Source organism: Drosophila erecta, unplaced genomic scaffold (assembly GCF_003286155.1).
Source record: "Drosophila erecta strain 14021-0224.00,06,07 unplaced genomic scaffold, DereRS2 tig00000092-arrow-pilon, whole genome shotgun sequence".
NCBI classification, from domain to species: domain Eukaryota; kingdom Metazoa; phylum Arthropoda; class Insecta; order Diptera; family Drosophilidae; genus Drosophila; species Drosophila erecta.
Window position 1 is genome coordinate 9,141,004 of NW_020825207.1, and position 17,917 is coordinate 9,158,920.

At 48.0% G+C, this 17,917-nt stretch overlaps 4 protein-coding genes across 5 annotated transcripts; 2 read left to right on the forward strand and 2 right to left on the reverse strand.

The window, feature by feature from the left end:
- The first annotated feature begins 257 nt into the window (after positions 1-257).
- Positions 258-9,580, forward strand: LOC6548530 (NADPH oxidase 5). 2 transcript variants are annotated; one of them, XM_015156226.2, is made up of 14 exons: positions 258-3,255; positions 4,119-4,213; positions 5,256-5,370; positions 5,431-5,649; positions 5,777-5,927; positions 5,987-6,197; positions 6,253-6,482; positions 6,572-7,799; positions 7,855-8,191; positions 8,255-8,428; positions 8,519-8,629; positions 8,685-8,890; positions 8,947-9,043; positions 9,109-9,580. In XM_015156226.2, exons 1-14 carry the CDS (start codon positions 2,617-2,619, stop codon positions 9,304-9,306), a joined length of 4,011 nt encoding a protein of 1,336 aa, XP_015011712.1. In that variant the 5' UTR covers positions 258-2,616; the 3' UTR covers positions 9,307-9,580. The 2 variants fall into 2 exon arrangements, with proteins under 2 accessions (XP_015011712.1, XP_015011713.2); XM_015156227.2 differs by lacking the exon at positions 8,255-8,428 and having other exon boundaries at positions 2,069-3,255.
- On the reverse strand, positions 9,388-13,850 carry LOC6548529 (inhibitor of Bruton tyrosine kinase). Its single transcript, XM_001975333.3, has 8 exons — positions 13,575-13,850; positions 13,243-13,508; positions 12,610-13,183; positions 12,432-12,559; positions 12,235-12,378; positions 11,581-12,179; positions 10,709-11,517; positions 9,388-10,650 (listed from the first exon to the last, which is right to left on the reverse strand). The coding sequence occupies exons 1-8, from the start codon at positions 13,740-13,742 to the stop codon at positions 9,769-9,771; spliced, it is 3,570 nt and encodes a 1,189-aa protein (XP_001975369.1). The 5' UTR covers positions 13,743-13,850; the 3' UTR covers positions 9,388-9,768.
- Positions 13,851-14,182: 332 nt separating this feature from the next.
- On the reverse strand, positions 14,183-15,290 carry LOC6548528. The gene is made up of 4 exons (XM_001975332.3): positions 15,218-15,290; positions 14,970-15,004; positions 14,667-14,915; positions 14,183-14,593 (listed from the first exon to the last, which is right to left on the reverse strand). Exons 2-4 carry the CDS (start codon positions 14,985-14,987, stop codon positions 14,198-14,200), a joined length of 663 nt encoding a protein of 220 aa, XP_001975368.2. The 5' UTR covers positions 14,988-15,004; positions 15,218-15,290; the 3' UTR covers positions 14,183-14,197.
- LOC6548684 (transcription factor grauzone) lies at positions 15,285-17,910 on the forward strand. The gene is made up of 4 exons (XM_001975331.3): positions 15,285-15,434; positions 15,536-16,892; positions 16,955-17,345; positions 17,409-17,910. The coding sequence occupies exons 1-4, from the start codon at positions 15,431-15,433 to the stop codon at positions 17,613-17,615; spliced, it is 1,959 nt and encodes a 652-aa protein (XP_001975367.1). The 5' UTR covers positions 15,285-15,430; the 3' UTR covers positions 17,616-17,910.
- The last annotated feature ends 7 nt before the right edge of the window (positions 17,911-17,917 follow it).

A 17,917-nucleotide genomic window follows, 5' to 3' on the forward strand; every position in this document is an offset into this window, starting at 1 on the left:
AATTTAAATTGATGACACTGCTCTCGTCGCCGGCCACTTGGAAAATTGCCCACAAGCGGCGAACGTTTGCCGAGCAAATCAATCTGCATGCCAGCAGTCGGGGATTCGTTTTGCAGATGGACCACCCGGCGCACGAATTCGCGGATGTCTCTGTTTCTGTCTCTGTCTTTGTATCTTTGCAGCTGGAACTGCGGGCTTAATTGGCCGCAGCGGTGTCAATTGCAGCGCCACCACTGCCATCACAATGAGGGACCAATGACCAGTAGTGGCTGGAAGTGGATGGCAGTGGATAGTGTCTAATGTCTAATGGCCAGTGGCCAATTCCCTGGCCACCAGCGGGCATCGAATGCGACTTGCTGACCAAGAGTGTCGCCCGCTGTGATTGGGAATGCCAATTTCAGCAATTAACAATGGCCATAAAAGCCTGGCGGACAGGTGAGTAAAGCCGTCTTAAGCGCAGCGGATGTTCGCTACTAAGTATCTGAGATACCAGATAGCACTCGCCAGATACCAGACACCAAATTTCAGATGGGGGGGTACACATACATGGGGCTTACACATGCAGCACACCGTGGATTAGCAGAGTGTGAAGCGGAGGCGGAAACGATCTGAATCCCAATCGGAATCCGGTGCTAATATGTATCTCAATCCGATCCAGTGTGGGGCACTAACCCGTAAACAAAAGCCAAAGGCCGCTGTCGAACATTAATCAGCAGATCGACCCGCTTATTGCACGCAGAAAAATATATTGGCTAATTAGTCATCAGTTTTATGGGTTTTATGATTTATTACAGTTGCTGTGCTATAATTTTGTTGAAGATGCTCCCACAGCATTCAATAAACCGATAAGAAATCACAGAAAACTTCGGAAAACCAGCTTCCAAATGCCAGCAAAAATTAAGTGAAGTTAAGTTATGGCTTTCTGCTACTAAAACAACTAATAGCGAATCTATCAAATGTTATATTCAGCAATATTGTAGTAATACTACTACAATGTATTTCAAATGTATCTCAAATCGATTGCAAGCCTTAATATTATTTATTTCCCATAAAGTTCTAATAAATGTAGGAATCATTAACCATTAGTAGTCCAGCTATTAAACTTTTCTCTCGGTGTGGCAACAAAGTAGCAACATTTAGAAAAACAAGACACGAGTCATAGCTGCTGCTCTACAAAGTATCTATATTATTGCCCTTTGGCGGAGACTTCACAGCTCCAGCTCCAGCATCAACTTCAACTTCACGAGCGTTCAAGGCGCTGCAATCGCCGAGTTTGGGATGGAGTGGTGGGGGGCATCGGTGGGGGGCGGTAGTTCAACGACTCGATAACAATAAGATGTTGAAAGTATCCGATATTCGGTATTCGGCGGGTGGGGAAGTGTTGGCCCGACCTTGGCCGGATTGACCGCTTAGAGCACTCGAATTCGATTGAATTGGCCCCAAGTGGCTGGCTACGTTGGCCCAAACACGCACTCACTTCCTGGCCAGCTGGCTGGCGTGACCCATTGCCATTGACCCATTATGTGACGAGCAGAGCCAGAACAGAAATGTGAAATGCCAAATCCCAAATCCCAAGCCCAACTTAAACCCAATTCCGATTGCAGTTCGTAACAAAGGCGGCTGAATGTGCCGTGCACTCTGGTCGGGAATTCGGAAATTGACACGTTCGACGGCTGCGGCACATAAACAAGTTTGATTGTTACGAAACACGGGCATTGAAATTAAAAAATGAAGATGTCGAGACCGCGACACCTGAATTATTTGCAGCCCTTATCGAATAAGTACACACAACTCCCGGTATGAGTCGCAAAAACCAAATTAGAATATCAATCGCACACACTCACAGACACGCGGGGCAATCATCTATCTGAGCAGCCATTTTATGAGCCGCACGGAGATGGAGATACAGATGCAAAGATACACACTCGCACACAGTGCGTACTGCTGTATCGGCTGGGACATTGCATGTCCATTCTAAAACCCGCTGGCTGGCAGAAGCCTGAAATATTGAACCGATATTGGGCAAACGCGTTTTCCAAACCGCTCGACCGATCGGCTCCCTCCGATCCGAGCGATCAGTCCCGCTCACCAACACAGCGGCCAGAGCGTGCCAAGCTATAGCGCTCCGATCCGATCGGATCCGAGGCCCTCACCTCACCTGCCTGGCTTTCGCTTTCAGTTGCTGCTCGCCGCTGCCGCCGATTGGTGTTGCTTCTTGCCTGAGTCGCGTCGCTTCGTCGTCGCTTCGTTGCTGCCGTGTTCCGAACTCCGACGCAAGGATAACACCCTTTAGTGGCCACTCCCACACCTTTGGCATGTGGTGAGCTGGAAAGTGAAGTGCGATACTCTGTGCTCATTGCTGCTACTTGTTGCGGCTGCTGCATCTTAAAAGCCGACGCGAGGATCACGCCTAGAAGCAGTGTGTAGCATATATAGTTGCCGCTCCTTTGGCATGTGGAGCACTTGAGTGCCAAGTTGAAATCTCACCGTAGCGTTGCTGCTGTGTCCTTTGATACTAGTTCGCTTTAGTAGCCCATTTCATTGGCATGTGTTAAAAGTGAGTGGCACGTGATTCTGTGATTCCCCATTGGCTAGTGTACTTTCCCACCGAAAAACATGGACACGGACCAGGAGTCGAACAACCATCGCGGTTCGGTCTCGTCCAGTCGCTCCCTGGAGATTCCCGCCACGCCCTCGCGGTCGCCCAAAAAAGTTTCCTTCTCGGATGAGCTGCCCCAGTCGCAAACTCCTGCCCAGCAACCCATACAGCAGCCAGCGCCCACGGTTGTCAGTCACGTGCTCCAGCAGGCTGCCCAGTATCTGGAGCGATTGCATGGCGCACGTGATTCCCCCGAGGAAGAGGCGGAGGAAGTGCAGCCAGATGGCGAGAGAGCTGATAGCAGAGATATGGGGGAAGCGGCCGTTCTGCATTTGGATGCAGTGGAGGCTAGTGCTGATGAACCGGCGGCAAATGCTGGCCCAATTGTGGCCAGCTCGCCGAGTATTCTAGTTGCCAGCGTTGGCAAGCAGGAAGCGATTGCCAGTGCAAATGGAAATGGGAATCCGAATCAGCGGCAATCAAATTTGTACATGGAACGATACAACCTCAATTTAGATAAGAACTGCAGCTCCATGGAGCTGGAGGCGCGACGGGAGAAGCAGCGCTGGCTTCTCATATCCGAGTGCAGTGCACTTTTCGACGAGGGCGAGGGCAAACACACCAGGGAGGCCTTCCGCAAGCTCTTCCTGGACGAGGTGAGTCCTTCCACGAGAGTCCTTTCATACAAATCGAAGTAAAAAAAATTCCCAAAGTTGTAGTGGTGCTACTTTCTGCTTCCTTTATCCATTAAAAAAAAATCAAATAGTGTTCTGTTGAAGAAGCATTTAGGGCAACTTCAGTGCAGTAAATTACATCACCAAATGGATCCGAGTTTATGGGAATGGTAATGGATATGGGTCTCGGAAAGTGCGCTCCAGAGCGCCTGACCTTGTGCCACTTATTCTGTGGTCCTTTACCCGATCGCTGGTCGGTCGTAAAACCCGTTTTGGGTTGCTTGATGGGCTCAGCTTTGCGGCTGGTGTTTATTTTGTTTCGGCTCCGACCACGAGCATTTTGTTTTTATGGGCTCCCCGAAAGCCGTTTAACCAGTCAGGGCTCATCCGTTTAATATGCACATTTTTCATCATCGCCGGGAGCTGGGAGCTGGGAGATCGCAGATCCCATCGCCACACCAACTGTGACCAAATGCAAAAGACCCAGCGCGCTGCGCTTCGATTTGCAGACAATGCTGCGCCGCTCATGATCGTGAGATCGAATGCCATTAAAATATTAATAAGCGGCTAATTTATGCCATTCGTCTTCATCACTACCGCATAGTTCGATTCCCATTCGCAATCGTGGGACCAGAACACTCTTAATTATGCTCATTACGTGGGTCAGTAGTGGGTAAACACATTGCTTCCACCGTATACGAGTATATACATATATAAATCTTCGATTAGGGGCATAAACAAATGCTTCTCCAAACAATGCGAACGTAAATTAATTAACACTTGCCCAGAAACGGGAGACGCATAAATCCATCGGCTTACAACTTGTTTTTCGGTCTTGCTTACAGGAATTCCAGCAGAAGCTCTTCCAGCTGTTTGATCTCGAGCGGAATGGCTACCTCCTGCAAGATCGCTGGATCGAGCACCTCAAGGGTCGGCTAACGTAAGTGTGGGTTGGTTGGAGTTGGTTTCTTGGTATCCTCCTGCTCCGTTGAGATCGCTGGCGATGATGTTGCGACGGTGCCAAAACAATTAGCTCGCCTTCGGGAAAAAATAGCCATACGATCCAGTCCGATCCACTCGGATCCACACACGCACCTGGCTGGCGTGCTCCAGGCATTCCATTCCAGCTGCGCCGACCAGAAGCCCCATGCCACATCACAGCCCCAGATGCCAGATGCCAACTCCGTTCCCAGACGATGGCGATGTCCGTTGCCCATGGCGATGCTATCTGCGCCGTGTGTTAACATATACAACAGCTAACATAGTCCGCGTGCCTCGACAGCCTCTAAAGTTGGCTCTGGATTGGAACTGGGCACCTGGACTGCTCTGCAGCCAGAAATTGTCATTGGCTGCCTGTCGTAATGAAGTCATTCAAATACAAATATAGTGCGAGCAGCAGCGCTATCTGGGGATGCGGGTTAGGGATCGGTATCTGGATCGGGAGTCGCCGTATCTTGTGCACAGAAAGAAAACGAAACCGATGCAGCACTTTTATCAAGTGCTTTAAACAATTAAAAGCCCAATACAACATCATCAAAGCGAATAACATCAGCGCGGCTTGTAAATATATTAATTCGCTTAACGCAAACACAAATCAAAATAATTTGGCATTCGCCTGCCAAGTGCTGATGGAGTACACATGTAAATCAGCAAATGGAATCACCAAAGATAAAGGTGGAAATATGTGTCAGTGGAAGGAGGCGATTGAATTCAAAACCAATTTAATGTGAAATCCAGTTCGCTCAGTAATATTTTCGATAATATCTCAACTTCATGAATCAGTTTAATATTCTTCTTATCAATGAAAGCATTAATTATTTCCGAAAACCAATCAGTAGGATGACGCACTTTAAAATGATCTTTTATGGACTTTCAGAATATTGCATTCTGGGTAAATGTTTTTTCTGTGCAACAGTGGCAAGACATGTGGGAGTACCAATATATATTTTCCTATATTGAGTTATATTTTATGGCTCTTGCAGGGACGATCGCCAGATGGACTTTGCCGAGCAAATCGAATCGGTCGCCTATGTGATCTGCGGCGAGAATAAGAGGGTTTCCTTCAAGAACTTCCGCGACATCTGGCATACCAGAGGGGTAAGTGGTTACCATCATGTTCGGAACCTATTATGATCCTTTCCTAAATTCGTCCACCAGATCCTCGACAAGCTTTACCGCCTGATTGAGGTGGATGGAAGCAACTTGGTGTCCACCAACCAGGTGATGGAGTTCATCTCCCATCTGACCAACTCCCGACCAAGGACCGGATTCGACAAGAGTTCGCTGGCCCGGCTAGAGCAGCTTTTCCGTACTACCGTGGGAAACGAGCAGGAAATTCGGCGGGAGGAGTTCCAGAAGATAGTTACCTCAAAAAATGTGAGTTAGCTTAACAAGTAATTGGTGTAATGAATAGTTTTGTAAAAATATTTGGAAATGAAGGTTCATAATTTAGTGATGGAGCGATTCTGCTTATCGATACTTATGCCATTTTCTTTTGATTTAGCCTTTCTTCACAGAGCGCGTTTTCCAAATCTTCGATAAGGACAACTCGGGTTCCATTTCGCTGCAGGAGTTTATTGATGCGATACACCAGTTCTCTGGTCAGTCGGCAGATGACAAGATCCGCTTTCTGTTCAAGGTCTATGATATAGATGGTGGGTTTGCAGGGTAAACTAGAGAATTTCCTTTGAGCCATCCCTCTTCATCTTACCAGGTGACGGGCTCATTCAGCACAAGGAGCTGCACGATGTTATACGGCACTGCATCAAGGAGAACGGCATGGAGTTCTCCGAGGACCAGATCGAGGATCTCACCAGCGCTATGTTCGAGGATGCTGATCCACACAACAGCGGTGAAATCACGTACGAGGCCCTGAAGAACCAGCTCCATAAGCACGGTGGCCTACTGGAGAACCTGAGCATAACGTGAGACCTGGTTGAAGATACTTTATAATTTAACTAACTAAATTCCATTTCGTAGAATCGATCGCTGGTTGGTGCCCATCGCAGAGGATCGCCAGGCGGCAGGAGCTGCCAAGAGCGGTTTCTGGAACTCCCTGCCCCATCAGTTCTCGCTGGCCTACATGAAGAACAACCAGGTGTTCGTCACGTACCTCTTCTTCTATATCACCGTCAATCTGTGCTTGTTCATATCCCGCGCTATCCAGTACCGTGCTAGTAATGGATTCGTCATCATAGCTAGAGCTTGTGGTGAGTACTGATCTGGAATATATAATATATTAGACTATTGACTATTTGATAGGATGGTATGATTATCATAATTAATAATTTACTTTTAGGGCAATGCCTCAACTTCAACTGTGCCTGGGTCCTCGTACTTATGCTGAGGCATTCGCTGACTTACCTCCGCGGTCGTGGGCTGTCCTCGTATCTGCCACTGGATCACCACGTCTATCTGCACAAGCTCACGGGCATCACGATCTCCGTACTGAGCTTGGTTCATACGATAATGCATCTGTTCAACTTTTCCATCATCGTGATCAACGATCCAAACATTAATGCGGGTCATTACACCATAGGGGAATGGCTGCTTACAGATCGTCCTGGACTGTTTGGCCTGATACCAGGCTGTGCCAATCCCACGGGCGTAGCTCTCCTGGCCATCCTGGTGGTGATGTTTGTGTGCTCACAGCCCTTTGTTCGACGGAAAGGTAGCTTCGAAGTCTTCTATTGGACCCATCTACTTTACGTGCCCTTCTGGATACTGTGCCTCTTTCATGGCCCCAACTTTTGGAAGTGGTTCCTGCTGCCAGGACTCGTTTACATCGTGGAAAGGGCACTTCGCTTCATTTGGATGAGGGGAGAGCACGGCAAGACGTACATCAGCTCAGGGCTGCTTCTGCCTTCCAAAGTGGTGCATCTGGTGATCAAACGACCACATCACTTTAACTTCCGACCCGGAGATTATGTCTTCGTGAACATCCCGGCCATTGCCAACTATGAGTGGCATCCGTTTACCATTAGTTCGGCGCCCGAGCAGGAGGACTACATGTGGTTGCACATACGCACCGTGGGCGAGTGGACCAATCGCTTGTACCGCTACTTTGAGCGGGAGCAGCAAAAACTGCAGCAAAGTGGCTCCCCGCAAGATATTCCCCAACACATGCACGCCATTCCCACGCCCAGTTTCATGCTCCTCAATGAAGCTCGCAACCCTGCGATAGCCGGAGAAAGATCGGCTACGCCGCAAACAGATTTCCTGGCCAGGAATTTGGGTGTGCAGGCTGTGCCGCCAGTGCGTCCGCCCCGCCAGAACCGCAAGCCCGCGCCAGGAGTTCCTTCCGATCCTCCAGCCACAGGTGTTAACCGCATACGCAGCATCAAGAAGAGTCTGCAGCGAACATTCTCCAGAAAGGAGGCTGCGGACCCCAAGAAGGGCATTCCGAACGGAGCTTTCATTGGCGATGGCGAGCGGGAGGACTCCAACTTGAAGCAGAGACCGCTGGAGAAGAGCATATCTCTGCCGGACATCAGCGTGAAGAGCAAAAAGCGGAGTCGCCTCAAGGCGTGAGTATTAGCTTTATATGTGCTACCTTTTCGAGACTCACCTCCTAATCCACAGCCTCCGAGCTTTGGGTCGCTCCGAATCTGAGTCTGCCTTTGATGAGAAGCGGGTGCGCCGTGCCAGGAACAACAGCGTGGGATTGGCCTACCTCAGTCCGCAAAACAAATCTCTGGCGCAGAGTTTCCGATACATGCGTACCAAGCCCACTATTATCGCCTTCAAGACGCCCAGCATGGAGGAACGGGAGCATCAGGTGGCGGCTGGAGAAGCCAACGGAGCAAGTCCAGCTAGCCGAGCAGAACAGGGTCAACTGGGTTTGAAGGTGGATGCAGCGGACAAGTTGCAGGTGGCCAGACTGAGCCTGTCGGCCGAGGGGGCCTCCAAGCCGTTGGAGGTAAGTAGTCGGTGACTGACCTACCAACTAACTCTTCTAAGCCACTAATTCCTCCAACCGAAGGACCAAACACAGACGGGATCGCCTAGCAGAAAATCTATTCTGCGACGACCCACATTCCTGCGCTCCCTGTCCGCCTCCATAAATAACAGAGCCGGAGGAGGCGGTGGGGGATCAACTGGTAGCTCCACAACTAACAGCGGTGGCAAAGTCACACTTGATGCGGGATTCATGGAGGTGCGGGTTACACCAACACACATACCAAAAGCCAACAAGGGCTAACCCACTAACCTAATCTTAATGCTAACTTTCTGATTCTCCACCTAGATATTTATCGATGGCCCATATGGAGCACCCTCGAGTCACATTTTCGGAGCCCAGCATGCGGTGCTGATTGGCACGGGCATTGGAGTCACACCGTTTGCCTCCATTCTGCAGGTACATTAGGCCTTGTGTAGTCCATGAACGCATCTAAAAGTGTAATCCTAAATAGTCCATCATGCATCGGTACTGGAAGGCCCGGCACAGTTGCCCGAGATGCCAGTTCGAATGGGCCAGCGAAATACCTAAGTCTGTGATGAATCTGCGCAAGGTAGACTTCTTCTGGATCAACAGGGATCAAAGATCCTTCGAGTGGTTTGTCAATCTGCTATCCCAGCTGGAGATCGAGCAGGCAGAGTTGGGCGGAGCCATGGAGCGGTGAGTGTCAACTGAAAGTGTCTATTGTGTGAAGTTCGTCAATGGTATATCCGCAGATTCCTGGACATGCACATGTACATAACAAGTGCGCTGCAAAGAACCGACATGAAGGCAGTGGGTCTTCAACTAGCTTTGGACTTACTGCACGAAAAGGTAATCCCGAAACATACGCCTCAACATCAGTGTTATTCTAACTTCTGTATTAAATTCCTCACCAGGGCAAGCGGGATCTGATCACGGGTCTCAAAACCCGCACCAATGCCGGCAGACCCAACTGGGATAAGGTGTTCAAGCAGCTCCAGGCCCAGCAAAAGGGGAAGGTCACCGTCTTCTACTGCGGCCCGCCACAGTTGGCCAAAACGTTGAGATACAAGTGCGACCAGTACGGATTCGCCTTTCGTAAGGAGTGCTTCTGAACAAGCCCCCACATCCCTCGCCCACATCTCCCCGTCCACTTTCATCTCCTCCTCTCGCTCTGTGTCAATCCCCTTCGTTCATCGTGTTCTCATTTGCATAAGCAACGGGTTTATTTCGGGTTCGGTTCGGTTTAGCGTAGCTTAGATGGCTATTTATTCGTCACTTGTCTTGTTGCCTCATTGTTGAGTGTGTCCGCAGCTTGTAAATATCTATATCTATCTGTATAATCTATATGCTCATGCAATAAAGTTTGTTACCCAATGTGCCGTCCAATTCCCTATTGAATTTAGTTTTCAATTTATTTAGCTAGAGCTTCTTTGCAGGCGGCTCCGAGTTCTACATTTGATGCCCCCGGCCGCAGTAAATCGCTTTATATTCACAAACAATTCGGACGCTCTAATAAAAACAAAAACAAAAACGAGAGGACAAACACTTCACACTACCAAGCTACCTGTACCAATTTACTGCCTCAGCCATGTGCTAAAGTTGATATCACTGGGCCTGGGCATTCGGGCAATAGTTATAGTCTCATCATCAATGTTGTCAACGTTGTAGAACTCCCTCAATTCGGCAATGGCCGTCTCCTCAATCTGCGTGTGAACCAAAGATTTGTTCCGCATGCGCTCATAGGATTCCCTCTGTCTTTTTTCATCCGCCAAGATGCGCGAGAAGCTCTGGCCGTGGTCCGTGGGTGTGGTGGAAGAGCTTGCATGTCCCCTCATCATATTGGCAAATGAAGTGGGATCCGTGATGCCTCCAGTGGTCGGCGAAGTAAATGAGTCATTGAACGAACTCGATGGGGTTGTAGTTACTCCCCAGGCATTCGGAACGGCCACTGGAGTCGACGATTGTTCCACCAGGGGTGGGTTATTAGTCCGCCAACTCTTCGACTCGGAAGAAAGACGCTTCCGTTGCTTCTGCGAAAGCTTCTGCGACTGGGGAGTCAAGGAGCTAAAATCGAGGTTGTAACTTTTGGTTAATGGTGTAGTGGGCTCAGTTTCGTGTGTTGGTGGCGGAGGTGTTTGCTCCTTAAGGGGTTTTCTTTCAATGGGTATCAGTTCATGGGTTGGTGGCTCCTCAAGCTTAAGTGTGTTGTTCACTTTCAATGCGGTTTCGGCAAGCTTTCGCTTTTGATCTTTTTTGTCCACCACACGGGACCAGTTTTTGGCATCGCTGCGAGCGCTATCCTGGGGCGATGAAGGCACTTCTGCCCCTGGAGTCGATTCGCTAATGCTCAGAGATCTCATCATACTTGATATGGCCTGCTGTTCATACTGGTGCCGTGCATCTTGCTTGCGCAAATCCTTTTGCTTGTGTTTGGCTGCTTGCTTAAGCTTAGATTCCTGAAAAAAAGAAACTGTATTTTTACCGAGATCAAAGATAGAATTTTTAAGCACAAACCGCATCCATTCTATAATCAAGGTCCACATCAAACCCATCCACTAAGCTGAGCAACAGCTCATCCTCTATAGCCTCTGAGAAAGGAGTTATTTGCCTGTAGTCGAACACCCTTTTGAACATCTTTCGATAGTGATCATTCAGGCATTTCAGAGTCTCCCCATCACATTGTTCAATACTGCGATAGCAAAGCACTCTGGCCAAGTTTTGGCAAATGAAGTCCATGCATCCTTTCTGAAGTAGTTTGCAGTTGTACATGGCTGCAAACTCGAGCATTTCGCCGCACTTTCTAATGCTGATTTTGTCGAGGATTAGAGACTCGCAAACATTCTGCAGCGACTCTATAAAGTACTGGTCGCAAATGGTTATCATATTGTACAGGAACGTCTCCAGATAGCCTTGCTTGCAAAAAGCTTCGTTGTCCAGACTGTACAGGTAATCGAGAACCGGCTCCATATATTCCGCGGGTACACCTTCCATGGTGACAGAAGAGCGCTCCGCCCATGAGTGCATGAACATCATCTCAAAGTACTCCAAACGTGCCACTAACATACATTTATGAGCCTCTAGTACCTTTCCGTCCTCGCAGACAATTCTCACATCGTACAACTCCGGATGATCGGAGCGATGCAAGCGATTGAAAACCTTTCGGGCATTGGGCAGTGGAAATTGATGGTCACGCACGTAGCTCTGTACGTACTTGGCCAGCTCGACTAGTTGAAACTTCTCCAGGTGAGGTAGGAACATCTCGCAGGTGCGAGTACGTTGTTGCGGATTCGCAGGCCCCAGACTTTGCTGTATACAGTCAATATCTAAGTAAGATATTTAAGGGGTTTATTTAAAAAAATAATTTTTTTACATTATTCATATCTTACCATCCTCTGTTGGCCAGTAGCAAGAGTAGATGTGATTCAAAATTAATTCAAACATCTTTCCGGTTAAATTGTCCAGATTTAAATAAATATCCTTGTCCAGATAACAACGTATAAGGTCTCTTAGCCCTGGCGCCCGGCTGTAAATGATGAACTTGTGGGCCGCGAACTTCTCTCCATCCACATGGAACACCACGTCGTGGACAGCATCACAGTCGCTCGTCTCGTATAGCAGCTTTTTAAAGCTGTGCTCCCTGCGTGGGAGTGTTGGTTTTCGAAAGTACTTGGTGTGCGACTCCTGCAGAACGGCAAAGGACGCGAAGCCTTCATCGCAAAATATGTCCGTGGCACGATCGACGTTCGGCACTCGCTGCAGCTCGATCCGGATAACGTGTTCCCTGGAGATTTCCGTTTTGTTTTGATCGTTGTCCTGCCAGTTGTCAAGGGTGCCCCGAGACTTTTCCTGCAGTGCTGAGGCCGGCAGGGCGATCTGATTGCACTTTCCCCGATAAACGCAGCCATCCTCGGAAAGCACCATAACCTGATTGCACTTGTAGAGTATTTTCTTAATCTGGGGCAGACGAGTGGGTGAAAAATTACATCTGCGAACAAGTACGTGGGCATAAACACAACTTCTAACTGACGTGAATGGTTTACCTATAAAATTGCTGAGTGTTCTCGTACCATAAATACACCACATTGGTTTCAGTGAGCATAAGTAGCTTGAGAGCTGCTGCGGAGCCCTTTGTGGAGTTCTTTAAGTTGCCGCCCATTACCGATATGCTCTTGAGATCTTCGTAGCTGGTGGGCAGCAAATTGTTATGATATACTTTTTTATAATTTAGTAAACCTACTTGGGTGTCTTTATGTATCTAGTTTTGTCTGCATAGTAAAGCGTGATGATTTTTTCCTCGTTGTAAATTACCGTGGCTGCGTTGTTGGCCTCCACAAAGCGTATTGTAGTCTTGGCAGGAAGCTTGATCTAAACAAAAAGGATGTTAGAGACTGCGTATAGCAATATTAAAAACTCACCAATGTGGGCACCATGATGGATGGCGTGTTAGCACTTATGCCAAACTGGCCTTGGTTGGCCCCCCAGACGTAGACACACCTGCTGCCGTAGGCGATAGAGTGTTGATCGCAGGCGATCACGCGCACCAGATCGCTGGCACCTTTGTCACGCAACGCGACCACTTCCTTAAACTGCGTGAGGTGCTCGGCGGCATCACGCACGCCCAATTGATGGTCTGTGTTAAGGCCGCAGGCGAAAACCAGCGAGTGATGCGTGAGCACCAGTGAGTGCTGGCGGGACACGCTGATGCACTGAATGGAGTCGCCGCTCAGTTTGGACGAAACCTTTACCCTCTTGGGCGCAGGAAGACTGTTTTCCACTCCGATGCCCAGGCGACCGCCTTTTCCATGGCCCACGGCATACAGGTGACCCTTCTTGTCGCAGAACAGACTGTGGTAAGCACCCAGGGCTACCTGTTCCAGCCAAAGATTGGACTTGCGGAAGAAGTCCACCGCCTGCGGGGTATTGGTGTTCTGCTCGTTGCCAATGCCCAGGTTGTAGTTTTTGTTGGAACCCCACACTAGGACATCGTTTCTAGTTGGAGATGTATAAGCTAAGTGTGTAAAATCAACAGCTTTCTGCACTCCACTCACTGTGAATCCGTGGCGAGATCATCGTCATCGCACTTTCGGCAGATGGCCTGCAGTGGACACCTGGTGTCCTCGTCCAGCAGTTCCAAACTGGCTCCGTAGCGAAGCAGCAGTACCGCGCAATCTATAGAGCCATAGTAGAGGGCTCTATGTAATGGACTGCTTCCCGATTCGTAGTCCTGGCCATTTATGTAGGCTCCGTGGTTGAGCAGCCACTCCAGAATCTCGTACCGGGCCGTGGAGGCGGACATGTGCACCGCCGAGCGGCCCTAGAATTTCGAGATGCAGATAACAAATAAATGGCCTTCTAGGGCTTGTCCGATTTCACCACCCACCAGATCGTCTAAAATATTGGCGAAATTTCCGCACGTCTTGAAAATAAAAGCCGCCAGCTTCCGGTGGTCAATGGAACGCTTTGTCAGCGCGGCGGTGATGGTGTTTCCATGCTGGCGGTGTCTACACTTGACGGTGCAATCATATTCCTGGGTCCTGGCGACTGACATCGGATAATTTAGAAATAAACGCCGGGATATCAACTTTTTTACGTGGATTATTTTGTTTTGCTCGGAGTGCAGTGTGACCAAGTGTGAACAGCGACTGCTACCTAACCCAACTAATTAAAATGCAACTGTAATGTGGCGCTTAATTTAAAATGCAACAGAACCTTCGTTGAATTTAACATTTTTCATTAATATTTTAAGAAAGTATTTAAAATAATCCCTTTGAATGCAATCAATTTCTTGTTCATATTACTAAACAGCAACCATTATCTTTTAATATACAAAAATTAATTGTTTTTGTTTATATTAATTAAGAAGTTTACTTATTATAAACAGTAAGGTTCAATAAGGGCAAAAAAATATAACAAATAATTACTTGAGTCTTAATAAATACAAGGGACTATGTTTAGTTCCTTAATAATAAGGACTTACCTACAGCTTAGTTTACTTATACATAATTATGTTTTACGTTTTTCATTTTTAATTCTTGCAGGCAGTCTAATTTCCCGCCTTTTAAGTATGGCAATGTTTTCGTTGCCTCCCCGGTACCTAACGATGGATCTTCCCGTCACTGAAATAGTCCCATTCCTCCGAATTATGGAGTACACACAGACTTCCTTTGGAGCTTGACTTCTAGGTCTATCGAAGTTACGGACACGTGGTCTCGACAGTGGTTTTGGATTAGATTTACTGGAATATGAAATGTCCAGAAAAGGAAACTCCTGCTGCTTGATGGGGCTTATAAAGTTGCGTATCAACGGCTGCAAAGCCTGTTCCTTTTTTGATGTATTAACTTCTTCTGCGGGGGGTTTTGGCTCAGCTGGTATGATTGGCTTGCAGGGGCGAAGTTTTCCCTAAATAAACATACTTTTAATACTACATATCTTGGTATTATTGCACTTGCACTATTGCACTTTGCTTATTTACCGAACAACAATGCAATTTTCGGGCTTTTTCCGTGTCTGCAATAAGAAAACCGCACTTGCACTCCGCATATCCGTGAATCCGGTACAAAGGACCTCGTCTCTTGATGCTAAAGCACTTCTTAATATGTGCGAATCGGTTTTTAAACGACACCATAGATATTCCACAACCTGGACACACAACCATTTCCACAAGCTCTCCAATAGTGTACCAAATGGTTTCCCTGGGTTCATTGGAGCCCTCTCCGCTCGCCTAAAGATATAAAGGACTTAGAAATGGTTCGCATTCAGTTTATACTTATCTTACAACATCTTTTTCCGACATGCTGCAGTTGGGATATTCTGCAAATAAAAAAGTAAAAAGTATAAAAACGTAAACAAATGGTCGATTCGGTTACTTCAAGGAATGTACTATTTCTCACCACGTTGTTGTGCGTTAATGTTTAAGAATTGTCTGCTTCGGGATTTTATGTTGAGTAAACTCAATCTCACAGCATTAGCTGTTCATTTGTCTTTGAAATTGTAAATAATAACAATAATTTTTAATGCACAAACCTTAGAGTGACCGAATCCTGTTACGAATCGCCTATCGTTATCGGCAGTGTTGGTTAGCCCCCGCAGCTTGTTCTGCTATTGTGAACTGCAAAACAGCTGGCGTTTTGATTGCACTGCGGCTTTAAACAAATTAGTAAAGTAAATAAAACCTGCATTTTACGCCTAAACACTTAGATGGCTTTTAATTACCTGTAACAAAGTCTAAAAATCGCAATGGGTAAGCATGAGGCGGTGAAGGAATCGCCTGGACCGCAACCTATTTCCCCCTAAAGCTGGTGATCCTAAATTATTAACTTTTTGTTTCACTATCTTTAATAGATTCCTCTCCGTGCTGCTTACTCTGCATGTGCGAGTATCCGGCCATGATGGGGGACTATATAGATGTACACTCCGCGCGGGGCGTTCAACTGGAGGTGACCAGGATCGTAGACCAGCACTTCCCCGTCCAGATCTCCAAGGAAAGCGACGAAAGGATATGCGGGCGTTGCTGGAAAACCGTCTCCGACTTCCACACTTTGCACGAGTTCGTCAGTGCAGCGCAGAGTTCTTTACAGGAAACAAAAGTGGCGCTCATGGAGGATGATCCTCTAACACAGGAACCTACATCCTTTCCGGAGATTCTTAAACTGCCAACTCAAGAGGAGGAGCGGTTGCCGGAACCACAAGAGCTAGGCGGACGGAACTTCTTCTACCCAGAGATTAAGATTGAGGAGCATGAATTAGATACTCTTCCCCGCATCGAGATCTTAGAGAGCTCGGCCAACACACAAGAAAACCAAGACCAACTTGAGGGCGCAGCCAGACGCCTTAGGAAGCGTTTAAAGGCAGAGGAGGGATCCTCTATAGACAAAGATAAGGACGAGGATGGAGAAGAAGAGACTTCAGAGCCTGCGCCGCCCAAAAAGCGTCGTGGGCGTCCAAGAAAATCAGACGCATCCATTGCCCTGCCCCAGAAACCTAAAGAAGACATTCAACTTGACCTTAAGGCAGAAGAGTTTGACGAGTTCGGAGATGAGGAGACGGACCCAGACTTCTCATGCCTGGTGCCCAGCGATAATTCCTCCGAAGACGACGGAGGCAGCGGTGGCTTCGACTCCGACTCAGACTTTGAGCTAGACAATGGAAAGCAAGAGTTTGCCGTGCTGCCGAAAAGAACAGTAGTGCGCCCCAAGAAATACAAGAAGCGGACGAAACCGGCGGAGCCGAAAGTTCGCATGTCCCGCGAGCTGCTGGAGCAGCGCAAAAAGCAGCAGGAGGAGTACGATGTCATCATTGCCAAGTTCTTTACCAGCGTACTGCCGTGTGCCATCTGCAATCTGTTGGTGCACAACTTCACCGAGATGCAGCGTCATCACCGACTGACCCATCAAGTGGATCCCGGCTACATGATGTGTTGCGGCCGCAAGTTCACGCAGCGCAAAGTTCTGGCCGAGCATGTACTCGTCCACTGGAATCCTGATCACTTTAAGTGCACCGTCTGTGAGAAGTCATTCCAAAATTCCCGACATCTTGAGTCGCACCAGCAGGTGCACATGGATCCCGCCGTCAAGCTTACCTTCAGCTGCGACCTCTGCTCGAAGACCTTCCTCAGCAAGACGGCCATAGACTATCACAAGCTTAACAAGCATGTGCCCAAGTCGGAGTTCAAGTTCACCTGTTCCGAGTGCAATAAGAAGTGCGTGTTTACATTAAGCGTCAGTACGTCTTTCTTAACTTTTGTTTATTATTTTGCAACAGATTCCTCACCGAGCGCAAGCTGAAAAACCATATGAGCTCCATGCATGACCCAGAGAGCACCATAATCTGCGACAAGTGCGGCAAGCAGATGCGCACCAAGATCATCCTGAAGAAGCACCAGGAGCTGATGCACTCAGATAAGCCACGTCCGGAACCGGAGCTGCAGCAGTGCCAGGTATGCGGCGCTTGGCTAAAGGGCATGACAGGCCTGAAGCAGCACATGAAGAGCATCCACGTAGAGAGTGCCGGCGAGCACCGCTGCCACATATGCGCCAAAGTATCCCCAAATGCAAGGGCTCTCAGGCGCCACATCTACCACAATCACGAGTGCGAGCGCAAGTTCAAGTGCACCATGTGCGAAAAGGCTTTCAAGCGGCCGCAGGAGCTCAAGGTGAGTTTGGATCCCATGGCCTGTTTAAGTAAATTGGTGAACTTTATTGAAACCCGCTTGTAGGAGCACACATCCACCCATACTGGTGAAGTACTCTACACCTGTCCCAACTGCCCGATGACATTCTTCTGCTCCGCCAACATGTACAAGCACCGCCAGCGATTGCATCGCGCCCAATACGAGGCAGACAAAAACCAGCCCAAGCCACCCAACATCCTGAAAATTTCGCGCAACGCCTCGACGCAAAACAAGCCGAAACAGGAGATCTAGCACCGAAAGAGAATTGTCTAAAATATTCGAACGCCTTTCTTCACTTTCACAGATTTAGTTCGAGTTAAATTTAATTGTCCAATATTATAAATCAATGACATTCGCACAACACTTTTTAATTATTTGTCCATAAAACATAGAATTAAACGTATTGCTTAAGTCACACTCTTTCGAATGAAATCTGTGAAAGTTGATGTTCAAAGAGCGTTTTGTACCTTAGTCCTAAGCTGAAAGTATTTAATAATAAATGCGAACTGGACTCGGCTCCAATCCAAACAATTGATAACAAAACAAAGTTGGGA